The 22,582-nt window shown below is 41.2% G+C and overlaps 1 protein-coding gene across 1 annotated transcript in view; it reads right to left on the bottom strand.

Moving 5' to 3' along the window:
* Positions 1-22,582, bottom strand: part of KNTC1 (kinetochore associated 1) — a 318,233-nt gene that overhangs the window by 25,441 nt on the left and 270,210 nt on the right. The window contains exons 47-55 of the mRNA XM_030219253.1: positions 14,798-14,856; positions 13,917-14,133; positions 12,415-12,488; positions 8,152-8,362; positions 5,337-5,449; positions 3,159-3,208; positions 2,465-2,543; positions 969-1,087; positions 407-542 (exon numbers count right to left, since the gene is read on the bottom strand). Of these exons, the coding sequence (XP_030075113.1) occupies positions 407-542; positions 969-1,087; positions 2,465-2,543; positions 3,159-3,208; positions 5,337-5,449; positions 8,152-8,362; positions 12,415-12,488; positions 13,917-14,133; positions 14,798-14,856 (1,058 nt within the window). The remainder of the gene's footprint in view (positions 1-406; positions 543-968; positions 1,088-2,464; positions 2,544-3,158; positions 3,209-5,336; positions 5,450-8,151; positions 8,363-12,414; positions 12,489-13,916; positions 14,134-14,797; positions 14,857-22,582) is intronic.

Below are 22,582 nucleotides of genomic sequence, written 5' to 3'. Positions count from 1 at the left end.
AAAGTATATTTTTGAATAGAGTCTGCTCAATCAAGATTATTTTTCCTTTCACTACTCATGTAAGACGTGCTCTGTCACCATAATAATTCTCATGCATTTAGCGTGGTGCAAAACAGGTAGAATGTTTTTTTAAATCATCATTTAGATCCTTTTTAGATCCTCTTGTGCTCATGTAAGCCCCCTTCTCAGGCCATTACACTGACTCCATCTGCTTCAGCACAATGTCGCATTTCTCCAGCTCACCTGCAAGTGCCTTTACCCTGTAGCTTCTATTTGATCTTAAATTGTATAGCATGTGCATTGGTGATTTAATGATAGGACTACTACAACATTTTAAAGTTTTCATATCCTGGTTTCCAAATACTTGTTCAACTACATTAACTAATAATCTTCACGGAAAACTCACCCGAGGTTCATGGCTATGGTTTTTCCACAGTCCTTTAATCATTCCTTCTTTTGGACTGTTGTGAAATGATTCAAAAGTGTATGGGATATTTAAGATTTCAAGCTCAGCCAGATAAATACAGCATTTTAGGTAGTATCTGTGAAATAAAATAACTAATCAGGGGATTGGTTTAACATACCTACAAAAGACATCTCTGTACAGAGATTAGCAGTACTTTACTGCTTAAAGTATGCACTCCCCTTCCCTTATAACATTACCTGCCATTATTGTAGTGCATACATCCCTCATCTGAGTGATGTTTACACTGTAATTTTCAATAACACACAAGTGTTTGGTATAATGTACATTAATGTCTCTAAATCTCTTGATAAATAGAGGGCATGACATGTTTTCCATTATCGTTCAGACTGAAAAGCTCTTCCCCTATGCTATCCTCTTAGAACACATATTTCTCTTTTTCCATCCCATGAAGTTATCTAAAGGTTCTTTACAGTTTATGAAATGGCTTTTTGCACAACAATACTAGAGTACATAACTTCTCATAATTAGTCAAGAAACTTACTTTATTTCATCAACAGGTTTTTTAATAAGCGAAATCATAGTGTCTGTATCCACTAAATGAACAAGGCACTGAAGAGCTCGGCTTCTATGAGTAAATGTTAACTGGTTCACACCAATTGGCTAGAATGAAAAAACAGAATTACTGATTAAAGGATACATTTATCTTACTGTTAATTTAGTTTCACCACACCAGTACAGAACCTGTGGGTTATGTCTGTCAACCAGTAGATGGAGACAGAGAAACAAAGTAGTTTTGTGGATTCGCCCCTTAAGGGCACCATGCAGCCTTAGAACGCTCATTATTTTGAATGACCAAGCATGCTGATGTTCACACTTCTGATCAAATGTTGTATTCATCCATTACTTTTACCAACAAGGCATTGTTGTACTGTACTGACACACAGCCCTCAAAACGTTGCATTTATCCATTACATTTATCAACAAGCAGGGCTGTGGAGTTGGAGTCAGAGTAATGAAGCAATTTTGGGTGCATCAATTGTTAATATGGGAGGCAAGGGGTTCCTATAAATGTAAAACTCGCTTTCTGAATTTTTGGGGACCCTATCTGTCCTCTCTGTCTCCCAGAGGCAGAAGTTCGATGATTAATGTATTGTGAGGGTGTTGACTGGCCGATTAGACTAATACTTGATTTGGACTCCATGTAAGATCCACAATTAACTGTGAAGGTACCTGGGGGGGGGGGGGGGGGGGGGGGGGTGGGGGGGGGTTAGAGGGTAAGGTAGTATGCTGTTATTAATTTCCCTGAACCAGTGGGCTTGAGGGGTCATAAGAAACCAGACCTCCAGGGACCTGGAAGGGGGCTTTGTGTTGCTTTAGCTTCTGGGGACAGGTGGGGCAGGGAGGGTTAAGGGGGTTTGGGGGCATTACGGGGGGAGGGGCTTGATACTACGCTTATTGCTGGATTGTAGCTCTACAGCATAAGGAGTTGAATAAGGGTGAAGGGGGGTAAACGAGAAATACTTGTTGGCGGCCCAGTTTAGTGTTTTCATGTTTCTGAACTATACTGAGTGGTTCAAATATTTTCTGTCATGAAACAATTGTATTGGTTATGTTTGAGTCTTCAATAAAAATTGATGAAAAATAAAACAATTGGATAAGGGAGACCCCTCTAGCACACCACTGTTAGTTTAAAGGATCTAAACTGTACTTAGCTTGAACATGAAAGGGCAAGCAACTGCACTAGAACTAAAAACTGTGAGCCAAGCTGTAACAGTTGATGAAGAAATTATTTATCTCCAAATCAAATCCCTTTTCTTAAGGGGAAGATAAAAAAAAAATGATGGTAGCAACAAAATAAACACATAACAAAAATAACTAGTGTTTATTGATGACAGCATTTAGGAAATGTCTGCAGTTCTCATGTGGCTTTGTTTGTTTGTTCATTCATAAAGATTTCTATAATGCCTTTCTGAAGCAAGCCATCCAAGCTCTTATTTAGACTTTTTAAATTAACTCCCCCCAAAACATTCAACTTACAGATGTGGCAGATGTTGCAATTGCACAGAGCATTCTTGAACTATAATCCATGGGATATGGCTGAAGTAGGTATACAACTCTGCAAAAAGAGCAGCAGAAATAATATCATCTCAATGTGTATGTTATCAACTTCAGGGTCCTGTTTACTAAGCCATGCAAACTTTTCAGCGCATGCTAAAAATTAGCGTACACTAACGCTAGAGATACTCATATATTCCTATGCGTGTCTCTCATATTAGCGCTCACCAATTTTTAGCGCGCTGTAAAACATTTGCACGGCTTAGTAAACAGGGCCCTCAGTCTAAAACAGGGGAGGGCAACCTTTATACACAGATGACTCCATGGACCTTCTGTGATAAGTACAATTCAATGGCATAGTTTGCCCACCTCGGTCTAAAATAAGATATCTATTCTGCTATTTCAAAAGTCTATAAAGAAAGCTTATCATCAGACACTGTTCATGTACAAAACATATCTTAGTTTCTCAATTTTGCTTTATTTGAAAATGGAGAAAAAATACTTTTCTCAAATGTAAAGTGGGTCACTTACTAATGTCATAAGCTAATTCCATTTTAATATGTCATTTACCTCAGGGCCCACTGCATATCATGCATTAACTGTTACTAAATGACCCCCTCCTAATGAAGCATGACATAATATTGTATGAAAATCGGTACATCAAAAATGACTTTACCTTCTAAGGTCTTCATCCTCTTGAATATCACCAACAAATTCCTGATTTTTCTTTATATAATAACAAAGAAAAATAAAATCACTAAGAGCTCTAGAAACATTCAGAAGGATTGAAAACATACTAGTCAATAAATATTCAGCTTGCAGCGACCAGCATTTTTTAAAATGCTGACCGTTGTGGGCAGAATTAGTCCCACATATTCAGTGCTGGGCAATGTCCCACTTACATGGGTCCCGGCTGAATATCAACTGGGATCCGCATAAACAATTATTGTCCAGATACTGATACCCCTCCATCCCGATTTCCCCTCCTACCCCCTCAGAATGGAAAACATCCCACCCCAGCTTGATCACTCCCACTCACCCACCCCCCGAAAACAGAGCAATATAGACCTGGGATCTTCCCTCCAGGCCTACTGAATCCCTGGTGGTCAAGTGGTAAATGGGTAGTAGCAATGCCCACTTGGTCCAGCCCATGTCGGAGGCCACTTCAAAACAGCTGCCTTGACCTCTAGCAGCAGCTTCACAGTACTTCAAGTACCAAGGTACCTGAAGTACTGCAAGACTGCCACTAGAGGTCAACAGCAGCCATTTTGAAGTGGCTTCTGACATGGGCAGAAGTGAGTAGGTAGGGATTCATCAAAGTAGGCCCAGTGGGAGGGGTAGTGGGGGGAGGCCTGGGCCTACCTTGTTCTATCTTTGGGGGTTGGGGGGAGGGAGAGGGGAAAAAGGCAGCCGCAATCACTACTCAGAAGGTAACCAGGCACCGGCCGATATTCAGACTCATGCTGTTACCTTTCTTTCCTTGCACAAAAAGTTAGGACACCCTTTTTTCTGTCCTAACTTTATGTGAGTTTTATTTATTTATTGAGATTTCAATATCTCTGCTAACCGTCTTGGTGATCACTCTTATCCAAACTCCATCCCCAGCCCACCCCTAACCTTGCCAGTTAGGGATGGGGCGTAAAGAGGTAATATTCAGCGGCACTCTCTGGTTAAATGCCACTGAATATTGCTGCTTAGCCCCAGACAAGCAATTTAAAGAGCCAGAAGCCTCTCCTGGCCATTTACATCATTCTGAATATCTATCCCATAATAAATACATTAAAATATTAACTTTCCTGGATTAGTCATAAGGCCAGATGTGCTACAAAGCTTTTTGTATTGGGGAAATTTACTTAGGCCCTGTACTGTAATATATAGGGGTCAATATTCAAAGAGTTTATCTGTTTAACTTTGGAAGTTAGCTAGACAAACCTTAATGTTTGAAATCTGCCCCTCCCCAAGTTGACTGGTCAAATTTTGTCCAGGCAAATCACAGTCCACAAAAGAGCTGGCACCAGAGAAGGGAACTGGCACTGCATTCACCCTTGGCAAGAGTGGGTGAAAAGGCACAACCAGTTGGATTGTGACAACCTATAAACAAGTCTTTAGTTCTTTGCAGCCTCTCCAATACACTGCCACTGTAGAATTATCAGAGGGAGCACATAAGAACATCCAGAGTTATGCTTTGAAAGCCTTATTGGGATACAAATAAGGATTTTTAGTAGCAAGAAGATGAGCCATTATTTGCTGTTTTTTTTTTTTTTTTTTTACATATTTTTAAATATTTGTATTGAACTATTTTTCATTATAATTTGCTTTCAGATACATAGGATAGGCTGAGAAATCAAATGGAAGTAAATAAAACATGAAGGCATTTCAGTAAAATCTAAGCCTTCTCTGAAGAATCTCATACATTGGCCTTAACACGAAGGTCAATTTTCTTTCCTACCTTTTTAGTAGCTACACTATTCTTAAAGATAAAATTGATCCAAATATTTTCTCTATATGATTTAAGCTTCAAATGGTCCAACATACTTTTTAGGGAAAGGCATTTAAAGAAATTACACTAAAACAATTAATGCCATGGAAATCTTTCATCTGAGATATATTTACAAGATAAAAACAAAGCCTTTCAAACAATTCTCAGTGGATATAAAACCATCTGGACAAGGGGAAGTGAGGCTATTATGAGGGCTGCAGGCTAAAATCACCAGGGTTTTAATTACACCGACAGATCCTGCATTTCCAATACCCTCTGTACTATAGGGAATAGACATTTTTATCTGCTGAAGAGACACCATTTTTGCTTTGAATAAATACAGCATTTGAAATTTCTCATACAAACAATACTTACATTTCCAATAGGTTGTGCATTTGAACATAACCATTTTTCAAGCAGCACATCTCGAATTTTGGACATGTTCAAATTGTTAAGCTCTGCTATCTGTTTGGCTGCAGTATGAATATCTATAGAAAGATTTTAAATAAAAACAAAAGCTTTGCTATTATGGGGTAGATAAAGAAGAAAGTCAAATAATAGTTAATTATTTCATTTATTCCTTCATTCACATGTTTAGGATTCAAATTAACCTTGTTTTATTCATGGTTCGAGGTAAAATACAGATAGCTGAATGGGTACCAGGTTGATGGATACTGTATTCACATGTAAAAAGTAGACTCATGGAAAGTTTTCCTACTTTTATGTGATCTGTGCATAGGCGCTCCTGGGGGAGTAGCTAGGGCAAAGTGGAGGCAGAATTTTAACTAACTACTAACTAACTAACATTTCTAAAGCGCTACTAGGGTTACGCAGCGCTGTACAATTTAAACATTTTAGATTTTAGAAAATACGCAAGCATACATGTTGGGGATATTTTAGAAACACTTTTTTATGTGTATATCCCAGTATATGCATGGAAAAAGACATTACCTGCGATGAAAGGAAGGTGCAGACTTTTATGCAACCTAGGTGTAGGCATGTTAAAGGACACAGTTCAGGCAGAGCACTGGCAACTTTGTGATTTATTGGCGTTATATATAAAATACGCACATTCATTTACATCAACTCCTTAGCAGCTGCAAATGTATGCAGGTTCATTTTACCTGAGATTTCTGAGGGTATTTTATAAAGATACATACAGTAGGTGCCTATGTGTTTTTATGGACTAAGCACAAAATACATGCATACTTGGCCTCCCTATTTTGGGGCCTCTTTTACAAAGCCACGCTGCCAATTCTCGGAGCAGCAAATGAGAGGAAACCCATTCAATTCCTATGGGCTTCCTCTCATTTGCTGTACGGCTTTGTAAAAGAAGCCCTAGGTGACTTGTTATAAAATTACCCTCAGAGATTACACACACATTTGCACTATTTTTGGACCAGGTAACAGTTTGTACATGGGCATCTGTGTGCTACTGGGGCTAGTTCTGGTTGCCTATTTTACAAAGGAACATAGATGCCTATGTTGGCTTTATGAAATAGGAACCTATTTTACAAGTTTGACATAAGTGTACTATTATCCTAATTTGCCTACTGCTGGGATATATGCTGGTAGGCAACCTGGATTCCTGTTGTGCTGAAACCTGTGATAGGCCTATCATGCTGAATGCTGAGTAGCATTGGTTATTATTATTAGATAGTATTCTATGTTTTGTTTTAATGATGTTTTACTCTGCAATGGGTTTGTAGTGCACTACACCTTGAATGGCTTGTCCAGGGAAGCAGTAGAGAAAATTTTAAAATAAGAAATAAATAACAAGTCTTTAAATCTGCAGTCTTTAAAACACTCCAAAATTCTTTAATACTTGTGGATACCTAATAAACATGTGACTTATAATCAGGGGTGTGCTGGTAAATTTTTAACAACAGGCTCTTTCTCTGAACATAGCCAGCTCTGCAGTTGGAAGGGCCGGGGGGGGCAACACTTGCCTCGCTCTCCTCCCTTCCTTCGTGCAGGCATGCTAGGCATACCTTTGCTGACAGCCAATAAATGGACTGCCACCACTCCCAATGTCTTGCTCTGAGCAGCATGCTGGAACTTCTCTCACATGCTCGAGAAGTCCCAGCCTGCTGCCTAGAGTTGGAAACAAGGAGCGGGGAGCAGCAGTAGTCTATTTACTTGGCTGGCAGGGCTCAGCATCCCCACCAGCAAAGTAAAAGAGAATTCAGCAGGGGGCCCAAGCCCACATTTTGGGAGCCAGTTGTTAAAGTAGCCATGGAGGGCCCTACTTTAACAACCGGCTCCCAAAATTCTTAAAAACTTAACAACCGGATCTTGCGTGCCTGTGAGAGCCTGCTCCAGCACACCACTGCTTATAATTAAAAAAAAAAAGAAGAAGAAAAGAGCAACTTAGCTTTGATTCAACAGTGTGTTATAATGTTCAGCTGTGGCCCCTGCCGACTATGGCCATAGTCAGTGGGGCAATAGCTGAACATTAAAGTAAAACCATTTTCCAGCATCATTATATCTCTGAGAGATCCATGCATTGGATAAACCATTCAATGAATAACTATAGAGAAAATGATGCTTTAAAGCACAATGTATCAAAGATCCCACAGAGCTAAGGAGAAGCACACGGTATAAATACAGAGGAAGTATATATGCAGGGCTTTTATTGAGGGGGTACCTTTTCCATTGTCTGCTAAAATTGACCTATGATCCACAAGTTTTAATGAAAGAGCTCAGGTCCTACACACCAATTCTGCCTTGTCATAGATTCTGTGACTGGTTGCAGGTGGTCTGTCTATTGTGGTTTGGGTCCCTCAGTGATCACCTAACCCCTGAAGGGTGGCCTGGCATATGAGTACCGGCACCTTTTTCGCTAGAAAAAAATGCACTGTATATCAATTAGGTATAAACAAGTGAGAGAGATATGGGGAGTAATGAAAGCATAATAGGCACCGATCAGGACATCCCATGCCAAGATGAAATGATTTTTTAAAAATAGCACTCTCAAGTTTCACAGAAGCCCAGGACAGCAAAGATGCTGAATGTGGGCAGAGTGACTGGCAGACATGAGGAAACATGCACGGTACATGCCACTATTAAATTAAAACGCAGCTAACGCTACCAGCCCCAAGGATCATTACTACTGAAAGCCTCAGCAATTACACCCCGTCCCCTCCAAAGAGAATATTATTTTTCACTGCATCAAAGTTTGCATACATACCAGGATAATCTCTACCGGTTGGCTTTTTAATCCTTTCTCCAATACTGCAGTGCTCATAAAGAGAGATGATGAGATGTGCTGGCTTCCCTATCTGGTTCAAATACTCTTCTGTGTTCAGTTTGTGGGTGATCAGTACATATTCAGTGGCTAATCTCTCATACTGCATTCTCAGCTTCTTCAGCAGGGTTTTAGCATTTTCATGTGCCTCATCCTTTAAAAGAATATTACTTGATAAGTTAGAATACAAAGATTTCCTTCACTTTCAGGAGGTAACTTTATAAAACTTTTTCCATGAGTAAAGATTGTATTACATGCAGAAAAGGTTTCTCTGGAACAATCAAATTTTAATGTTACAGTTTCTTGAAGATTCACAAGATAATATTGCAACCAGAGATACTCTTATCTTCAGAAAGGGACACAATTTTGTTTTGAGGGCTTTTTTTCCAAGAAGTATTCAATTTTTCCGGACGTTTTCTGCTCCACCCAAGCTCATAGAAAATCTTTTCTTTTATCAAACCTCAAGGTTTAGAATTAAGGGACCATTTTTTAAAATTCCCTTATGAGTTGCCCTTAAAGGACAACAAATACATGTTTTGTTTTTTTAATTCCCTTCAGTTGGAGAAGTTTTTGGATGAGAATAAGAATGGCTGTTCTCTAAGTCTGTGGGTCTAAAAATGAATTCCCACCTTATTTGGAAGTTTTAGGTCCTCCTTTTCTTGTTTAGTTTTTCTTTACTTTTGCAATTCCCATCTCTTGATTGTAAGTTGTGGCTGATGATACTGCAGTATTGTGGAATCTGTATGTCCTATTGTGTTTTCTTTAATTCCATAACACCTCATCTGCTTCAATGGGGCGATTTAGATTTTGCACTTGTATCGGATCAAAACAGGGGACAGCGAGACTCCCCAAATAAGTATCGGAATCTAAATCTTCAGATGAATCGTCACTATAGAAACGCTGATGATAATCTTTAAAAATAGAATGGCTACACAACTTCTATTCCCCTAGCACTAGATCATTTCAAAATGCAATTTTGTTTGAAGGAGTGGAGATGATCAAGAAGCTTAAACTTGTTTTCAACCAAACTCCAGTCCCATATAATACCACCTCCCCAATCCTGTAAACCACTGTAGGGCTCTGATTAGTCACATTGCCTTCTGCAATTCTATTTCTCCCTTTTATATGAAAATATGTTATTACCAGTGTTGCTCCCTTATCCTCCCACCCTGTCAGACTGTCATAGTAATGCTTGAATGTTTTCACTTATATACACTGTCAGCTAGCACATTTGCTTATTTCCGATCTGACGAAGAAGGGCAACCTTCGAAAGCTAATCAAGAAATGTATTACGTTATGTCCAATAAAAAAGGTATCATCTTATTTTCTTTTCCATGTTTTATTTTGTTTGATTTCTATAGATTCTACATGGAATGTTGCTATTCCACTAGCAGAAAACGAGTTCACAATATCAATGTCTCTGGTAACATTCAACTGCTAATAACCACAAACCAGGACTCAAAAGCCACCTACTGCGAGTAAGTGTAGTAATAAACAGTTATTTCACCCGTATGTGATCAATAATTTTTATGTGTAGAGTACCCTCAGATATAAACCACCGTGACTGCAGTCAATAATGCTGCTACAGCGTGGCATAGCACTTCTTTCATTGGGTAACTCCTACTATATTTTTTTGGGTAAAGAGCAACCTCTGCTCATATTTTTTTGCATCCCAATCACCACAGTGCTATAAAATCACTTATTCATTTGTTTAAAAGATTACATATACTAGGTGAAAAAAACTGTACACTTATCTCGTGAGTTCTTGCCTCTCTGGCAGAACTGTGTTGCCTTGCTGAAACAATTAGCAATTGCCTTCCCCTGGATATACACTGTCAGCTAGCACATTTGCTTATTTCCGATCTGACGAAGAAGGGCAACCTTCGAAAGCTAATCAAGAAATGTATTAAGTTATGTCCAATAAAAAAGGTATCATCTTATTTTCTTTTCCATGTTTTATTTTGTTTGATTTCTATTGCTCCCTTATAAAACTTCTGTTCTGCTTGTTAACACAGCAACTGTCTCCAGAATACACGCATTTCTTTTAACAATCCAAATTCTCCTAGCTTTGGAAAATCACATTTAAATTATTTCTGTGGAAGCTCAGTCCTATTCTTGCCTACTGATTCTACAACAAGCTATACTTCGACAGATTGAGCGGTATGTGGCCAATTTCCTCTTCTGTAGTTCACTTCTTGAAAAAAATACAAAAAACTGGTTGCATTGGCAGAGAGGATGGGAATTGGGGCCAGGGAAAAGAATACAATAAATTTTATAAAGGTAAGGGGCAGGACCAAGATGGCTGCACAGTGAAGACACTGGCTACTTTGCTTTTGCCTTAGTTCTATTACCTTTTGATTGAGTACTCGTCAGAGTTCACCTTTTCCTATGCCTAAATGAAGAAAAAAGAGGCAGCTTCTGCCCGACTGCAGCAGGATCCCTCTTTGGTGCGGCAAACAGCAATTATTAGCTTCATGTCACCTTCAAGTAGGGGTGTGCCAGCTGGCCCGATGGTGAAGGAGACTTCGGGCCTTGAGAGTAAGGTTTCACTTAGCCCTGCTGGATTGGCACCTCCCCTGCAACTGTGAGACCCTGCAGTGTCAGGTTCGTGTTCAGCTATGGAAGCTGTGTTGTTTGATGCGTCCAAGGGCATGCAGAGGCTCCAAGAAGTTGTAGCAGTTGGAACAGCGCTGAAGGATTCGAGACCACCAGTCAAGCAGAGGGGGTTGATAGAAGGTCAACTGGAGGAAACGGCAATTCCAACTGTCCCACCCTTGGTGAGGCCTTCGGAGGTGACCCTCAATACCATCTGGACAGTACTGGACTATCTACGAAGTTTGTGCAGGAACTTCTCCCTTTACACCGTAGCATGTACTAAGGATTGACAAGTGTGAGGAGGATTTGAAAACTCATTCAGATAAGTTACAAGTGTTTGATTCTCAATTTCAGAAGTCTCCGGTAACTCAAGCGACTTTCGTTCTAGATAAATTAATATTACATCGGAAAATAGAAAATTTGTACAATTTCACTAGGCATTTAAATTTGAGACTTTTGAATTTTCCCAAATTATTGACTGCTACTGCTAAAGAGTTATTTTATAGATTCTTAAAGAAAAAATGTAAATATTCTGATTGAGGCCTTTCACCTCTTCATAAAATATACTATTTGCCTGTTCCTAGACATATGAATTCTCCTGCTGGCAATTCCTTGGTGGAAGTGTTCTCTGATAGTCTGAATATTACTAACATCTTGGAAATTCCAGTTGAAGGAACTACTTTAAGGACTACATTGTTGGTGACTTTTGTTTTTCAGCAGGATAAGAAGGCTTTTTTGTGCCTCATTATTAGGTCTGCTGAAGTTAGTTTCCTTGATGGAAAAATTTCAAACTTGGAGGAAGAAATTCCTGTCTTTTTAAAACAACAAGCTATTTCTTTGAGAGCTAGATTTCAACTGAGATACCCATATAAATGTTTGATTTACTTGGATCAACATTCCTATGTTTTCTATGAACCCTCACAACTGCAATTCTTTCTTGAAGGTAGAGGATTGTCTGTGCATTGATTATTTTGAGGGACTTCTCTTAGCTTGGTCTGATTTAGTATTAGGTAGGTGTCCATTGGCATTCTTCTTTAGTGGAGGAGTGGCCTAGTGGTTAGGGTGGTGGACTTTGGTCCTAGGGAACTGAGGAACTGAGTTCAATTCCCACTTCAGGCACAGGCAGCTCCTTGTGACTCTGGGCAAGTCACTTAACCCTCCATTGCCCCAGGTACAAATAAATACCTGTATACAATATGTAAGCTGCATTGAGCCTGCCATGAGTGGGAAAGCACGGGGTACAAATGTAACAAAAATAAAATAAATATTCCTTCTAGTATGTGAATTTTGTTAGTCCCTCCCCCTGATGTGGTCTAACAGATGATAGTTCAGTTTAGTAATCTTTTCTCTAATTGTATTTTATTGATAAAATATATTAGTTTATTTTTTTGAACTTCTGTATCTTGATTCAAATGTCTTTTGATGTATATTTTTGAAAACTTTTTTTAAACAGGTAGAGATGATCAGATAACAGGGTCATAATGAAAAGAATCCCAAGATACATTTCCTGACAACAATGAATAACTGAAAAACAAGATAGGATAAAAGAAGAAAAAGAAAATCACAAAAATAAGGTTGGCAGCATTCACTTATTTCTGTCCAATGACATACCTGGGGAAGAGTACTTTTCAGCCATTTCTCAGCTAAATGTAGACAGAATTTCATTACTTGAATCTTGTCAGGCCCTAAAAGGGGGAAAAAATTGAAGAATGACGTATGTTCAGCAATTTCACTGTGTCCACCAGCTTTATTTATTTATTTTTTCACCCTTTTACTAAGCTGTGCTAAAAGGTGGCCTGCGTTATGACTAGTGTGTGGTTTTCAGGACCGCAATTTATGTCTTGTCTGTAATGCAGGACAGTATGAGAGATTGCTCATACGTTACCCCACGCGCTGAGGCCACTTTTAGCACAGCTGTAAAATGGCCAATTTTTCATTTCCTCAATTAATGGCCATGCACTAATTTCCCAATTAGCGCATGAGCCGTTACCGACACATATTTAGTAGGCAGAAAGGGCTCATGCGCTAATCATTTGGTGTACGGCAATGTAGCTGCACTAACCAATTGGCGCTGGGCCCGCCTACTTTCCGTCCCCTGTCCATGTATGAATTGTAATGCAAGCCATATAGTTTTCTGCTGGCCCTCTTTTGAACTGCCTTCACCTTACAGATATGATTTCTAGAACAGGGTGAAAAAGTAATATTGCTTCCCTTTTCTTACCAACAAGTCCTTTTTATGTATTCAGGTATACTATTAACTTTCTTAAGCATAAACAGTATTGGCCTTTCAAGATGATTGGAGTAATCACCATGGAGGAACCATGGTTGAAAAACCAAACTTGATCATATATGTGTAACCTGTATGCGAAACCTGTTTGTTTATTTATTTTTTTGGACAAAAGTCTTACTAACTTATTGGCTGTGGGGATTATTACAAAATTTGGCAGTAAGACACAGAAGAGGCCTAGGCACTCTGGTATTGCAAGAATCAAGTTGAGGATAAGTTTGACATAGCCTACCTACAGAAGTGATTTATTTATTACATTTGTACCCCGCTCTTTCCCACATACAGCAGGTCCAGTGCGGCTTACATAGTAAAAACAAGGAAATGTAGGAACAGTATTATAAATTGTGATGATCATAACTACTTACATTATGAAAGGCATTACAAAGGACATGTGAAAAGAACGTAGGGAAGGTAGACAAGGATATGATAGGTGAAAGGGAAGGAGAATGGGAGGGAAATGGTAAAGGATGGAGGGAAGTTCAACATTTTTAAAAACGTTATATTTATTGAAAAAGTTACAAAAGAAAATCATCAATGGTAATAGAAAAGAAGGGCATCATACATAACAATGGGAAAAAAACATTAATGTAATCCTTTTAGCTTCCCTTTTATAAAAGAAAAATTTTAGGTAAAAATGGGACTATAGGAAGAATTGAAAAAAATATCAGGTAAACTTATAAGGAACATAAACAGCTGCCACTTTGATTGTCTCAGTAATGATGATACCCCTTATTTATTTATTTCTTATACAAGCAAAACATGCAAGTTATCAACCATTTTACAACCTCCTCTACATTTTAAGCTGCCTCTAAAACAGAATTGATACCTGTTGGTAGTTCCTGTGCAATTCTGTGAGCACTAGCTGCAGCCCATTGTGGATTAGTTATAGACAACAGGTAGGACTGAATTGTCTGAACAGTTTTAGCTGTTTCCTTGGTAATCAACGATGAACACTCAGATTTGGTCTGCTTAAGCACTTTTGGCTTCAAACATTTTTCAAAAATATTACTGACTGCTGTCATATAGAGCTTATCCAAAGAAACCTGAATTAAAAAAAAAATCAAATTTAAGTTTAAGGCAAAGAGCCTAAAGAATGAGGTGAAAACATATATCAAGAAATATGATTGCCATTATTTTGCAGATTGACTTCTAGTGATAGTACCAAGAGATTACCACTAAGGGCCATTCTTGCCATTTTAAATCCAGACAGCTATGGGGTAGAAGCAGGGGTGGGGACTGCTCCTGTCCTGTCCACTAGAGCACCAGGGATATTCTGGTAAGCTTGTGCGTGTGTGTATGTGCGTGTCAGGGGATGAGGAGGGTCACCTGCTGATCTTGTTGGGGGGGGGGGGGGGGTCAGGTTGTGGGCTGCAATTGGAGGTTTTTTTTTTTTTTTGGCCTGCCAGTAGTGGGGTGCACTTAGCACTACTTATCGGCTGCCATGACAGACAGCAAGCAGTAATGTACTGCATGCTGCCAGTGGTGGCCACAACTACTTAACAAGGTGACACATAATTTGTAACACAAGACTATTTTTTGGCTGGTAGCTATAGTAAACATTTCTGTGTGAAATATATTCAAGGCAATAAAAAATGGTTTATTTCTGAGACATGTTGTGTCTCAACAGATTAACCAAGAATAAAATGTGTGCTACCCTTTTTCCAGTAAGTTAAAACAAACCTGTCCCTTTAAAAGAATCAGTCTTACCTTCATTAGCTTGGAAATCAGGAGAAGTATTGGGAAAGACTCCTCATTGAGCTCTACAGCTGTCAAAAAATAAGTGTTAATTGTTGTGCGATGTGTTATTTACTTCAAAAGCAAGGTGACATGCATCACTTATAAATATGCTTACCTATGCCCAAATACTCAAGCAATAAATATAACTAGATTTTCAAAGTATCTATTTTTCTGGCTCTATTTCTTTCATCTGAGAAAAGAAATATCTAATACACCTGAATGTAATGCTCTGAGCTACCACTAAAAATGCACAAGTTAAATGCAAATAAATTATGTACCAAAATTTATAATATACTAATTGCATCTAAACTGGCTTTTCCAGAGACCTTTTTCAATTTTTTGCCGAAATATATCATTTTTTAATGTAATAAAATCTTTCCTGTCCTCTGAAATCAGTTTTCTGCAGCACTTACAGAGCAGATGCACCAGAAAGAAGAGCATTGGGGCCCTTCTATTAACCTGTGTTAAGCACCTAATGAGGGGTTTTCAGCATGGTAGACAGCAGCGTGGACTCAAACTACTGCGCTAAAAAGGCAGCTGCTATGGTGTAAATCCTGAATTAGCTTGAGTGGGCCAGATCTGGGCATGACATGGTCAGGAAAAGGTGTGGCTGGCTGTCACCGTTAGCACACAGGTCGCTACTGGCAATCCGGTAGTGAGGCCACTGTCTGTCCTGGGTTGGCGGCCTCCATAGAATAAAGCAATACCAGTATTACTACCTTAATGACGCATCCTCTCCCACATGTCTCCCTATGATCTGACCTCCGCCCATGCACATCAGATCTCCCCGATATCCTCCTGATCCCAATATTATGTTCTCCTGGCACTCCTGATCCCCAACATTAGGTCCCCTAGCAACACAGATCCCAACATTAGGTTCCTACCTGACACACAAACCCTGCTCTCCCTGAAAACCTAGGCCCCACCTTGGGACCTACCCAGGTCCATCACTGGTGGTATAGTGGGTGTTGGGAAGGCAGTGATCCCCCTTCTGCTACTGTCCAGGTTGGCGCTGGCGTCCAAAAATGGCACTGATAACCCCTAATCTTTTTGGGTATTTTATATACCACCTTTCTGGGTTACAACCAAAGCAAGTTATACATTATGCAAATAAGGCAAAGAAAAGAAAGTAGAAGAGCTGGGAGAAGAAAAAATTACTATTACTAGAAATATTGTACGTGGGAGGAAGTGGAAGGGAAGATCCCACCAGCAGTCTAAGGTCCCAGTCCTGTTGAAGCTAGTCTGCATAAGCCAGGTCAAAAACATAGGGTTTAAGGCCTTTTAAAAAATTTTCTTAAAATTGGGTTTCAGGAGGAAATGACATCACTCACTCAGGTAGCATGATGTCTGGTGTTCCAGCCCCCCAGTCCATTAATTTGTGGTTTATATTGGATTTTTGCTGTTCTCACCCCTGCAGAGTATAGGGGCTTGTAGCAGAGACCAGTGTGCTGCAGTTTTGATTCTGGTAACCTGGAGTCGGGTGATAGATTTACAGATTCTTTTCTTACATTGGCAGTGCACAGTGAGCGTCGATGGTGGGCAAGATGGCAACAAACACGCTTGCAGAGCCAGTTGAGAACGCTGCGGGACCTTTGCCAATCAGTGCTGATGCTACTCCACTGACCAGAGCAGATTTCAAGGGATGGTTCGCCGAGGTGAAGGGTGAAATTGCTTCCTCTAAGAATTAAGTGTTGGCGAAGGTGAACACTATCCATGCAGTGCTGGGGGGAGTTCAACAGTAGGGTGGAGAAGACCTAATCCTACATTGAGGAACAGGGCGAGGAACTGGCCGGAGTGCAATCTGCAGTGTAGAAGCTGCTCACTACAGACAGGCTTCTGGAAGAGAAGTTGGAGAAAATAGAAAATCGAATATGGCGGACCAATATGCATACTCGTGGGGTTCCTGAACTAGAGGAGTACATGGACAGCAAATGAGTTGCTCAGCAAATTTGTGCGGCTGTACTGCAAATAGGCAATCATAGTAACAGCCCCACAGAGATTAAATTGGATTGGGCACACAGAGCTCTGGGGCAGGCCTATGGTAATGCTCCTTGAGATTTGGTGATCTGTTTTCATGAGTTTGAGCTCAAAGAGAAAATGGCATCTGTTATGTGCCAAAAGTGCTCGTGTGGCAGGGGCATGAGATTGTCTTGCAACTAGATCTGGTGGTGGTGTACTGCAAAAGAGGAGAGAATTTTGGGAGGTCACTGTGCAGCTGCAGCAGGAAAATATTCGATATAGGTGGATCTTCCCTTTTGGAATTACTTTTACAGTGGAAGGAGCTCATAAGAGATGCATGGTCGGTGCTGGCTGAGCATGGTCTAAAGCGGGAGGAACCAGCTGGTGATGCATCATGGATGGAGTTCACAAGCTCAAGTGGTAGAAAGTACTGAAAGCCAAACGACGCCACAGGAGGAGCTCTGGAGTCAGCAGGGACATGGACCGCCATAGAGGACTCCTTGCACAGTTGTTTTTAGGTTCTGGATTTCCACGCACAGGTGTACAGGTCCTAAGTGTACAGTTTAAGACTGCCATCTTGTCTGTAGTTTGGTGCCTTTTGAAGTTTTTATCATTTGGGGAGATCTGGCATGTTCTTTCTTTTCTGCAGTGGTATGAATCAGGATGTTGTGAATGGTGGGGAGTGCATGGACTGGAGAGCGAGCATCTTTTTTCCTCTCAGCACCACTATAGTGGGTTGCTGGTGGATGGGGGAGGAGGGAAAGTTATGGGGTTTTCATGGTGGTGGATGGGGGGGCAAGGCTACAAGAGTGGGTAGAGGGGAGCGGATCTGAATCTGGAAGGTTCTCTAATGGTGTGGAGGTTTTTGGGGTCACACCAGGGTGAACTGAAGGTCCTGGAATGTTAAAGGCCTTAATTCTGTAGTTAAAAGATGGACGGTGCTAACAGGAGGGAGTCAGTTGATCTTTTACAGGAGTCTCATCTGTGGAAATGCGATGAGTGCCTGATGGTCTCTCATTTCTCTTACCAGTGTTGGGAGGCGAATACTACTTCTCATTGGAAGGGGGTAGAGGTGGGGATCATGATTGCTAGCAAACATAAAATTGAGATTCAGCATGAACTTAAAGGTGTGGGTGGATGTTATGTAATAGTTGAAGGTATTATAGCAGGCTTGGCTATGACAGTGGTGGGGGTTAATGCACCTAATCAGCATCAGGAGGATTTTTTTCACACTCTGGGGGAGGTTTTGCAGGGAAGGGGTGGGGGGGATGTTACTGGTGGTGGTGGTTATTTAAACATGGTTCTTAATCCTAATTTAGATAGCTTGGTGGGGTGCGTCGTGGGGAGGGGGACTACGGAAGCTAGGATGTCTGTGAAAAGGTTGTTGGACACTCTACAGGTGGTGGACACTTGGAGACATTGTGAGGGTAATAGATGGGAGTATACTTTTTATTTTCCAGTGCACAGATCTTATTCTAGAATTGATATGATCCATTTGGAGAAGTCCCATGTATGCAGGCTGCAGGCGGTGCGGATGTTCATTCTTTGGTCTGACCATGCTTCTATTTAGATGTTTGTTGTGGTGGATCAAGTGGGTGGTCCAAGGGGGAGCTGGCACCTCAATGAGTCTTTATTGGTTCGTGAAGTCCATAGGAAGCAGACTGCTGCAGCTTTACATGAATACTTTCTTCTTAACAATAATGGACAGGTGGGGAAGGTTGCAGTCTGGGAGGGGTTGAAGGTGTTTCTCTGGTGTCATTTCATAGCGCTAGGATCGCATGTTAAAAAACAACAGGAGGCCAATGAGAGAAAACTCTAGGAACAGCTTAGCGAGAGGAGGGTCAATATAAGATTCGTGCTACAGGAGTGGGTAGACTAAGGTTGCAAGATCTTCGTAGGGAATTGCAGGCCCTTGGGATGGCTCAAATGGCATTTAAGTTAGATCAGGTTCGTCAGCAATATTATGAACAGGGTAACAAGGCTTCTAAGTTACTAGCTAATAAACAAAGTTAAGAGGCAAAAGGAAATGGATCTTGAAAATCAGAGATAGTTTGGGGGTTTTCACTGCCTCAGACCCAGCCAAACAAAAGTACTTCCAAGATTCCTATCAAGCACTATATACTGGGGAGGAGGGTATTTCGGCAGATTATATTAGATCCTATTTAGCTGCTATCGACTTACCCTCCCTTACACCTGAGGATGCACAGGTCCTAGACAGCAACATAGTGGTGGAGGAAGTTGCCCAGGCCATTAAGGGCCTCAAGATGGGAAAAGCTAAATATTATAAGATTTTTAGTGCCAATCTTTCCTCTCAGCTGGCTGACATTTTATTGCTGTCCTTCAGGGAGAGCGCCTCTGAGACGAGACAAAAACAGCAGGGATAATGGTTCTGTCAAAGCCTGGGAGGGACCCACAGCAGTGTGGATCATATTGCCCTATCTCCTTACTCAATCTAGATTGAAACTTTTAGCTAAAATCCTCACCACACATTTAACACCCTTTTTACCTAAACCAATTCATGACGATCAAGCTGGGTTCGTGGCAGGTAGATATGCGGGGGCCAATGTTTGGAGGGCCCTGACTGTGGCTTGGTGGGCACTGTCAAGCTGCCTATCTTCACGGGATTGGAAACGAGCTGATGTGGTTCTTCTTCACAAAAGCAGAGATAGGGAAGAAGTGGGAAATTACAGGCCGGTAACCCTCACATCGGTGGAAGGAAAAATAATGTAATCGCTGCTGAAGGAAAGGATAGTTGACTTTCTAGAAGCCAATAGGCTACAGGATCAGAGGCAACATGGCCTTACCAAAGGAAAATCCTGCCAAACGAATCTGATTGACTTCTTTGACTGGGTGACCAAAGAACTGGATGAAGGCGTGCAATAGGCATGCAATAGGCGCTGCGTATGCCTTGTAGCGCTATAGAAATGCTAAATAGTAGTAGTAGTAGTAGTAATCTACTTGCATTTCAGCAAAGCCTTTGATATGGTCCCTCACAGAAGACTCGTGAATAAGCTGTGAGGGCTGAACTTAGGAACCAAAGTGGTGAACTGGAATGGAAACTGGTTGACCAAAAGGCAGCAGAGGATGGTGGTAAATGGAATCGGCTCGGAGAAAAGGCAGGTGAGTAGAGGAGTGTCTCACGGGTTGGTGCTGGAGCTGATTCTGTTTAATATATTTGTGTGAGACACTGCTGAAGGGTTAGAAGGAAAAGCTTGCCTCTTTATGGTTCAATAACCACTTCCCTAGTGCTGAGTCACAAGGCACTTTTAGGAAGTGGGCGTTGTAGGTCCTTAGCATGGTAGCACAGGTAGTGTGGTCAGATGGTGCCATTCTCCCATTTGGTACTCTGAAGACTCAGCTTGATTTGGGGAGGAGGATTTTTGGGATATATGCAGCTTAGACAGGAAGGGGATTTTTGTGGATAAACGGTCCCCTTTGAAGAATTTTGCATAAAAAGCTTAGGGGGAAGAGGTACCTTATCTGAAATTTATAGTACATTGCTATGTGTTACCTCCCTTGAGGGAGTGTTCTGGAGAGATTGGGAAAGGGATCTGGGCAGGGAGCTCTCTCTGGAGGAGTGTGGTCTTATTTTCCAGAATGTGTGTATTCACCGCCTTTCCTCACAGCTCTTGGAAACAGGGTATTATGTCCTCTATCATATATATGTTATCCTAAAGAAGATGCATTGGCTAGGCCTGTTCCTTTGTTTATTTGACAAATTGAGTTCTCAGTATGAGCTAAGTTAAGAGGCAATGCTGAGGGGTGTGTGAAAATGGCTGAGTGGGGGTGCACTGCTAAGAGTGAGAGTGAATGGGTGTGTGTTAGAATGGGTGAGTGTGAGTGAGAGTGTGCTACTGAAGAGTTGTACTGTTGAAGGGAGGTGTGAGAATGGGTAAGTGTGAATAGGGGTGTGTTAAGGGGATGTGAGAATGGGTGAGTGGGGGTGTACTGATGAGGGGTGAGTGGGAGAATGAATGGTGTGTAATGGTGAAGAGGGTTTGAGTGAGGGTTTTCTGCTGAGAGGTGTGTGAGAATGGGCGAGTGTGAGTGTTTTGCTGAGGGGTGTATGAGAACTGGTGAATGTGAGTGGGGGTGTGCTAGTATGTGGTGTGTGAGTGGGTGTGTGATATTCTGTGGTGTGTGAGTGGGGGTGTACTGCTGAGGGGTGAGTGTGCGTGGAGGTATGCTACTCTGGGGTGTGTGAGAACGGGTGTCAGTGGGGGTGTGGTACTGAGGGAAGTGTGAGTGGGTGTGTGATTGAGGTTGTTTTGCTGAGGGGTGTGTGAGAATGGGTGAGTGTGAGTGTGTGAGAATGGCTGAGTGTGACTGAGGTGTTTTGCTAAGGGGTGTGTAAGAAAGGGCGACACTGAGTTTAATACTTCCTTAAAATGTGGAGACTGGATCCCTACCTAGCACTAACTTTTCTTTTCTGATCAATTTGTTTAGGTTGATTTTCTTGGTTAGTTTTTTTTTTTTTTTTCTATCTAGCAGGTGCGTGCTTTCACCATTTTCCTGTCAAAACACAGCCTTATTTTTAAGGGCATATTTCCTGCCCTTTTTGAGGAGCGTTCTCCTGGTGGGGTAGTGAATTCATGCACACACACACTTCCCAGTCTGACCCCAATACTTTCTCCCTACCCTGCTTGCACCAGTCTCTGAATTTCCCTTGTACTGAATTTGTTAGGGAAGAGGGTATTAGAGAATGAGATTGTTAGGGAAGAGAAAGGGACAACTGCACAGCTGCTGTCCATGATTCTCCCCACCAGTCTCTGTCTGAGCCCTCACCCAGGCCCAAGCAATTTGTTGCTTAGCAACAGCAAGAAAGAACTTTCCGATCTGTATCCTATTAATTTATTGGATAGAGGCATTGTTCCCCCTCCCGAGTGCCCCTGTGAACCGAATTGCTTCAAACTATACAATAATCTTGACAACGGTGAGTAGAGTCTGCATGACGGGTTTGGTGGCTGTAGCTCTTTGAGGGCCAGAGGAGTTCATACATGGACAAACAAACACATGAGTCTGCTTTATATATATATAGATTATTATTATTATTATAGTACTTAAGACAGCTAATTATTAAAGAAAAAATGACAAAGCTGTGAGTGCAAAGCAATCGAACAATGACGAAGAACCCTGATATGGCGAACTGCAATAAAACAAGAAGGTACTACAAAGGATTCTTGAAGGTCAAAAGACAAGTGGCAATTCTAAATAATCCCCAAAATTCTGAGAGATGGAACAAGGGGAAAAACATGGTTAAAGAAGAGTGGGAGCCATAAAAAAAGTAGTCAAACGGTCAGACAACCACATTGTTGGATTTTAATGGGTTAATCTGTTACAGACTTCCATATATGGGGGTCATTAGCAGTAGTACTGCAAGAGTACTGCTAGGGGTTATTGGTGTCATTTTGGACACTGGCGCCAACCTGGGCAGCAGGGAGGAATAGCTTCTGCTTGGGAACCATTACACCACCAACAATGGCCCCAGGTAGGTCTGGGGGTGGGGACGGTAGAGCTTTAGGAGTGGGTGTATATGTGGGGGCCAGGTTTTTGAGGAGGGGGGAGGGTTTTTGTGTTGGGGAGGGACCTAATGTTGGTATCGAGGATGCCAGGCGGACCTAATGTTGGTGCTCAGGGGGGAGGCATGCAAAAAGGGAGTAAAATGCTACTGTGTTATAAGGTTGGCCCCATATTGTGTTACATGTGATTGCTATCTGCAACTGCAAGCGCTACCCTGTTCAGCAAATGCAGGGTGGAGGTTAGGCATGCACTCTGCATTTACTGTAGAAGCTTTGC

This window comes from Microcaecilia unicolor, chromosome 11, assembly GCF_901765095.1.
Source record: "Microcaecilia unicolor chromosome 11, aMicUni1.1, whole genome shotgun sequence".
NCBI classification, from domain to species: Eukaryota; Metazoa; Chordata; class Amphibia; order Gymnophiona; family Siphonopidae; genus Microcaecilia; species Microcaecilia unicolor.
The sequence above is the reverse complement of the archived record's forward strand: the minus strand, read 5'-3'. Positions and strand labels throughout refer to the sequence as shown.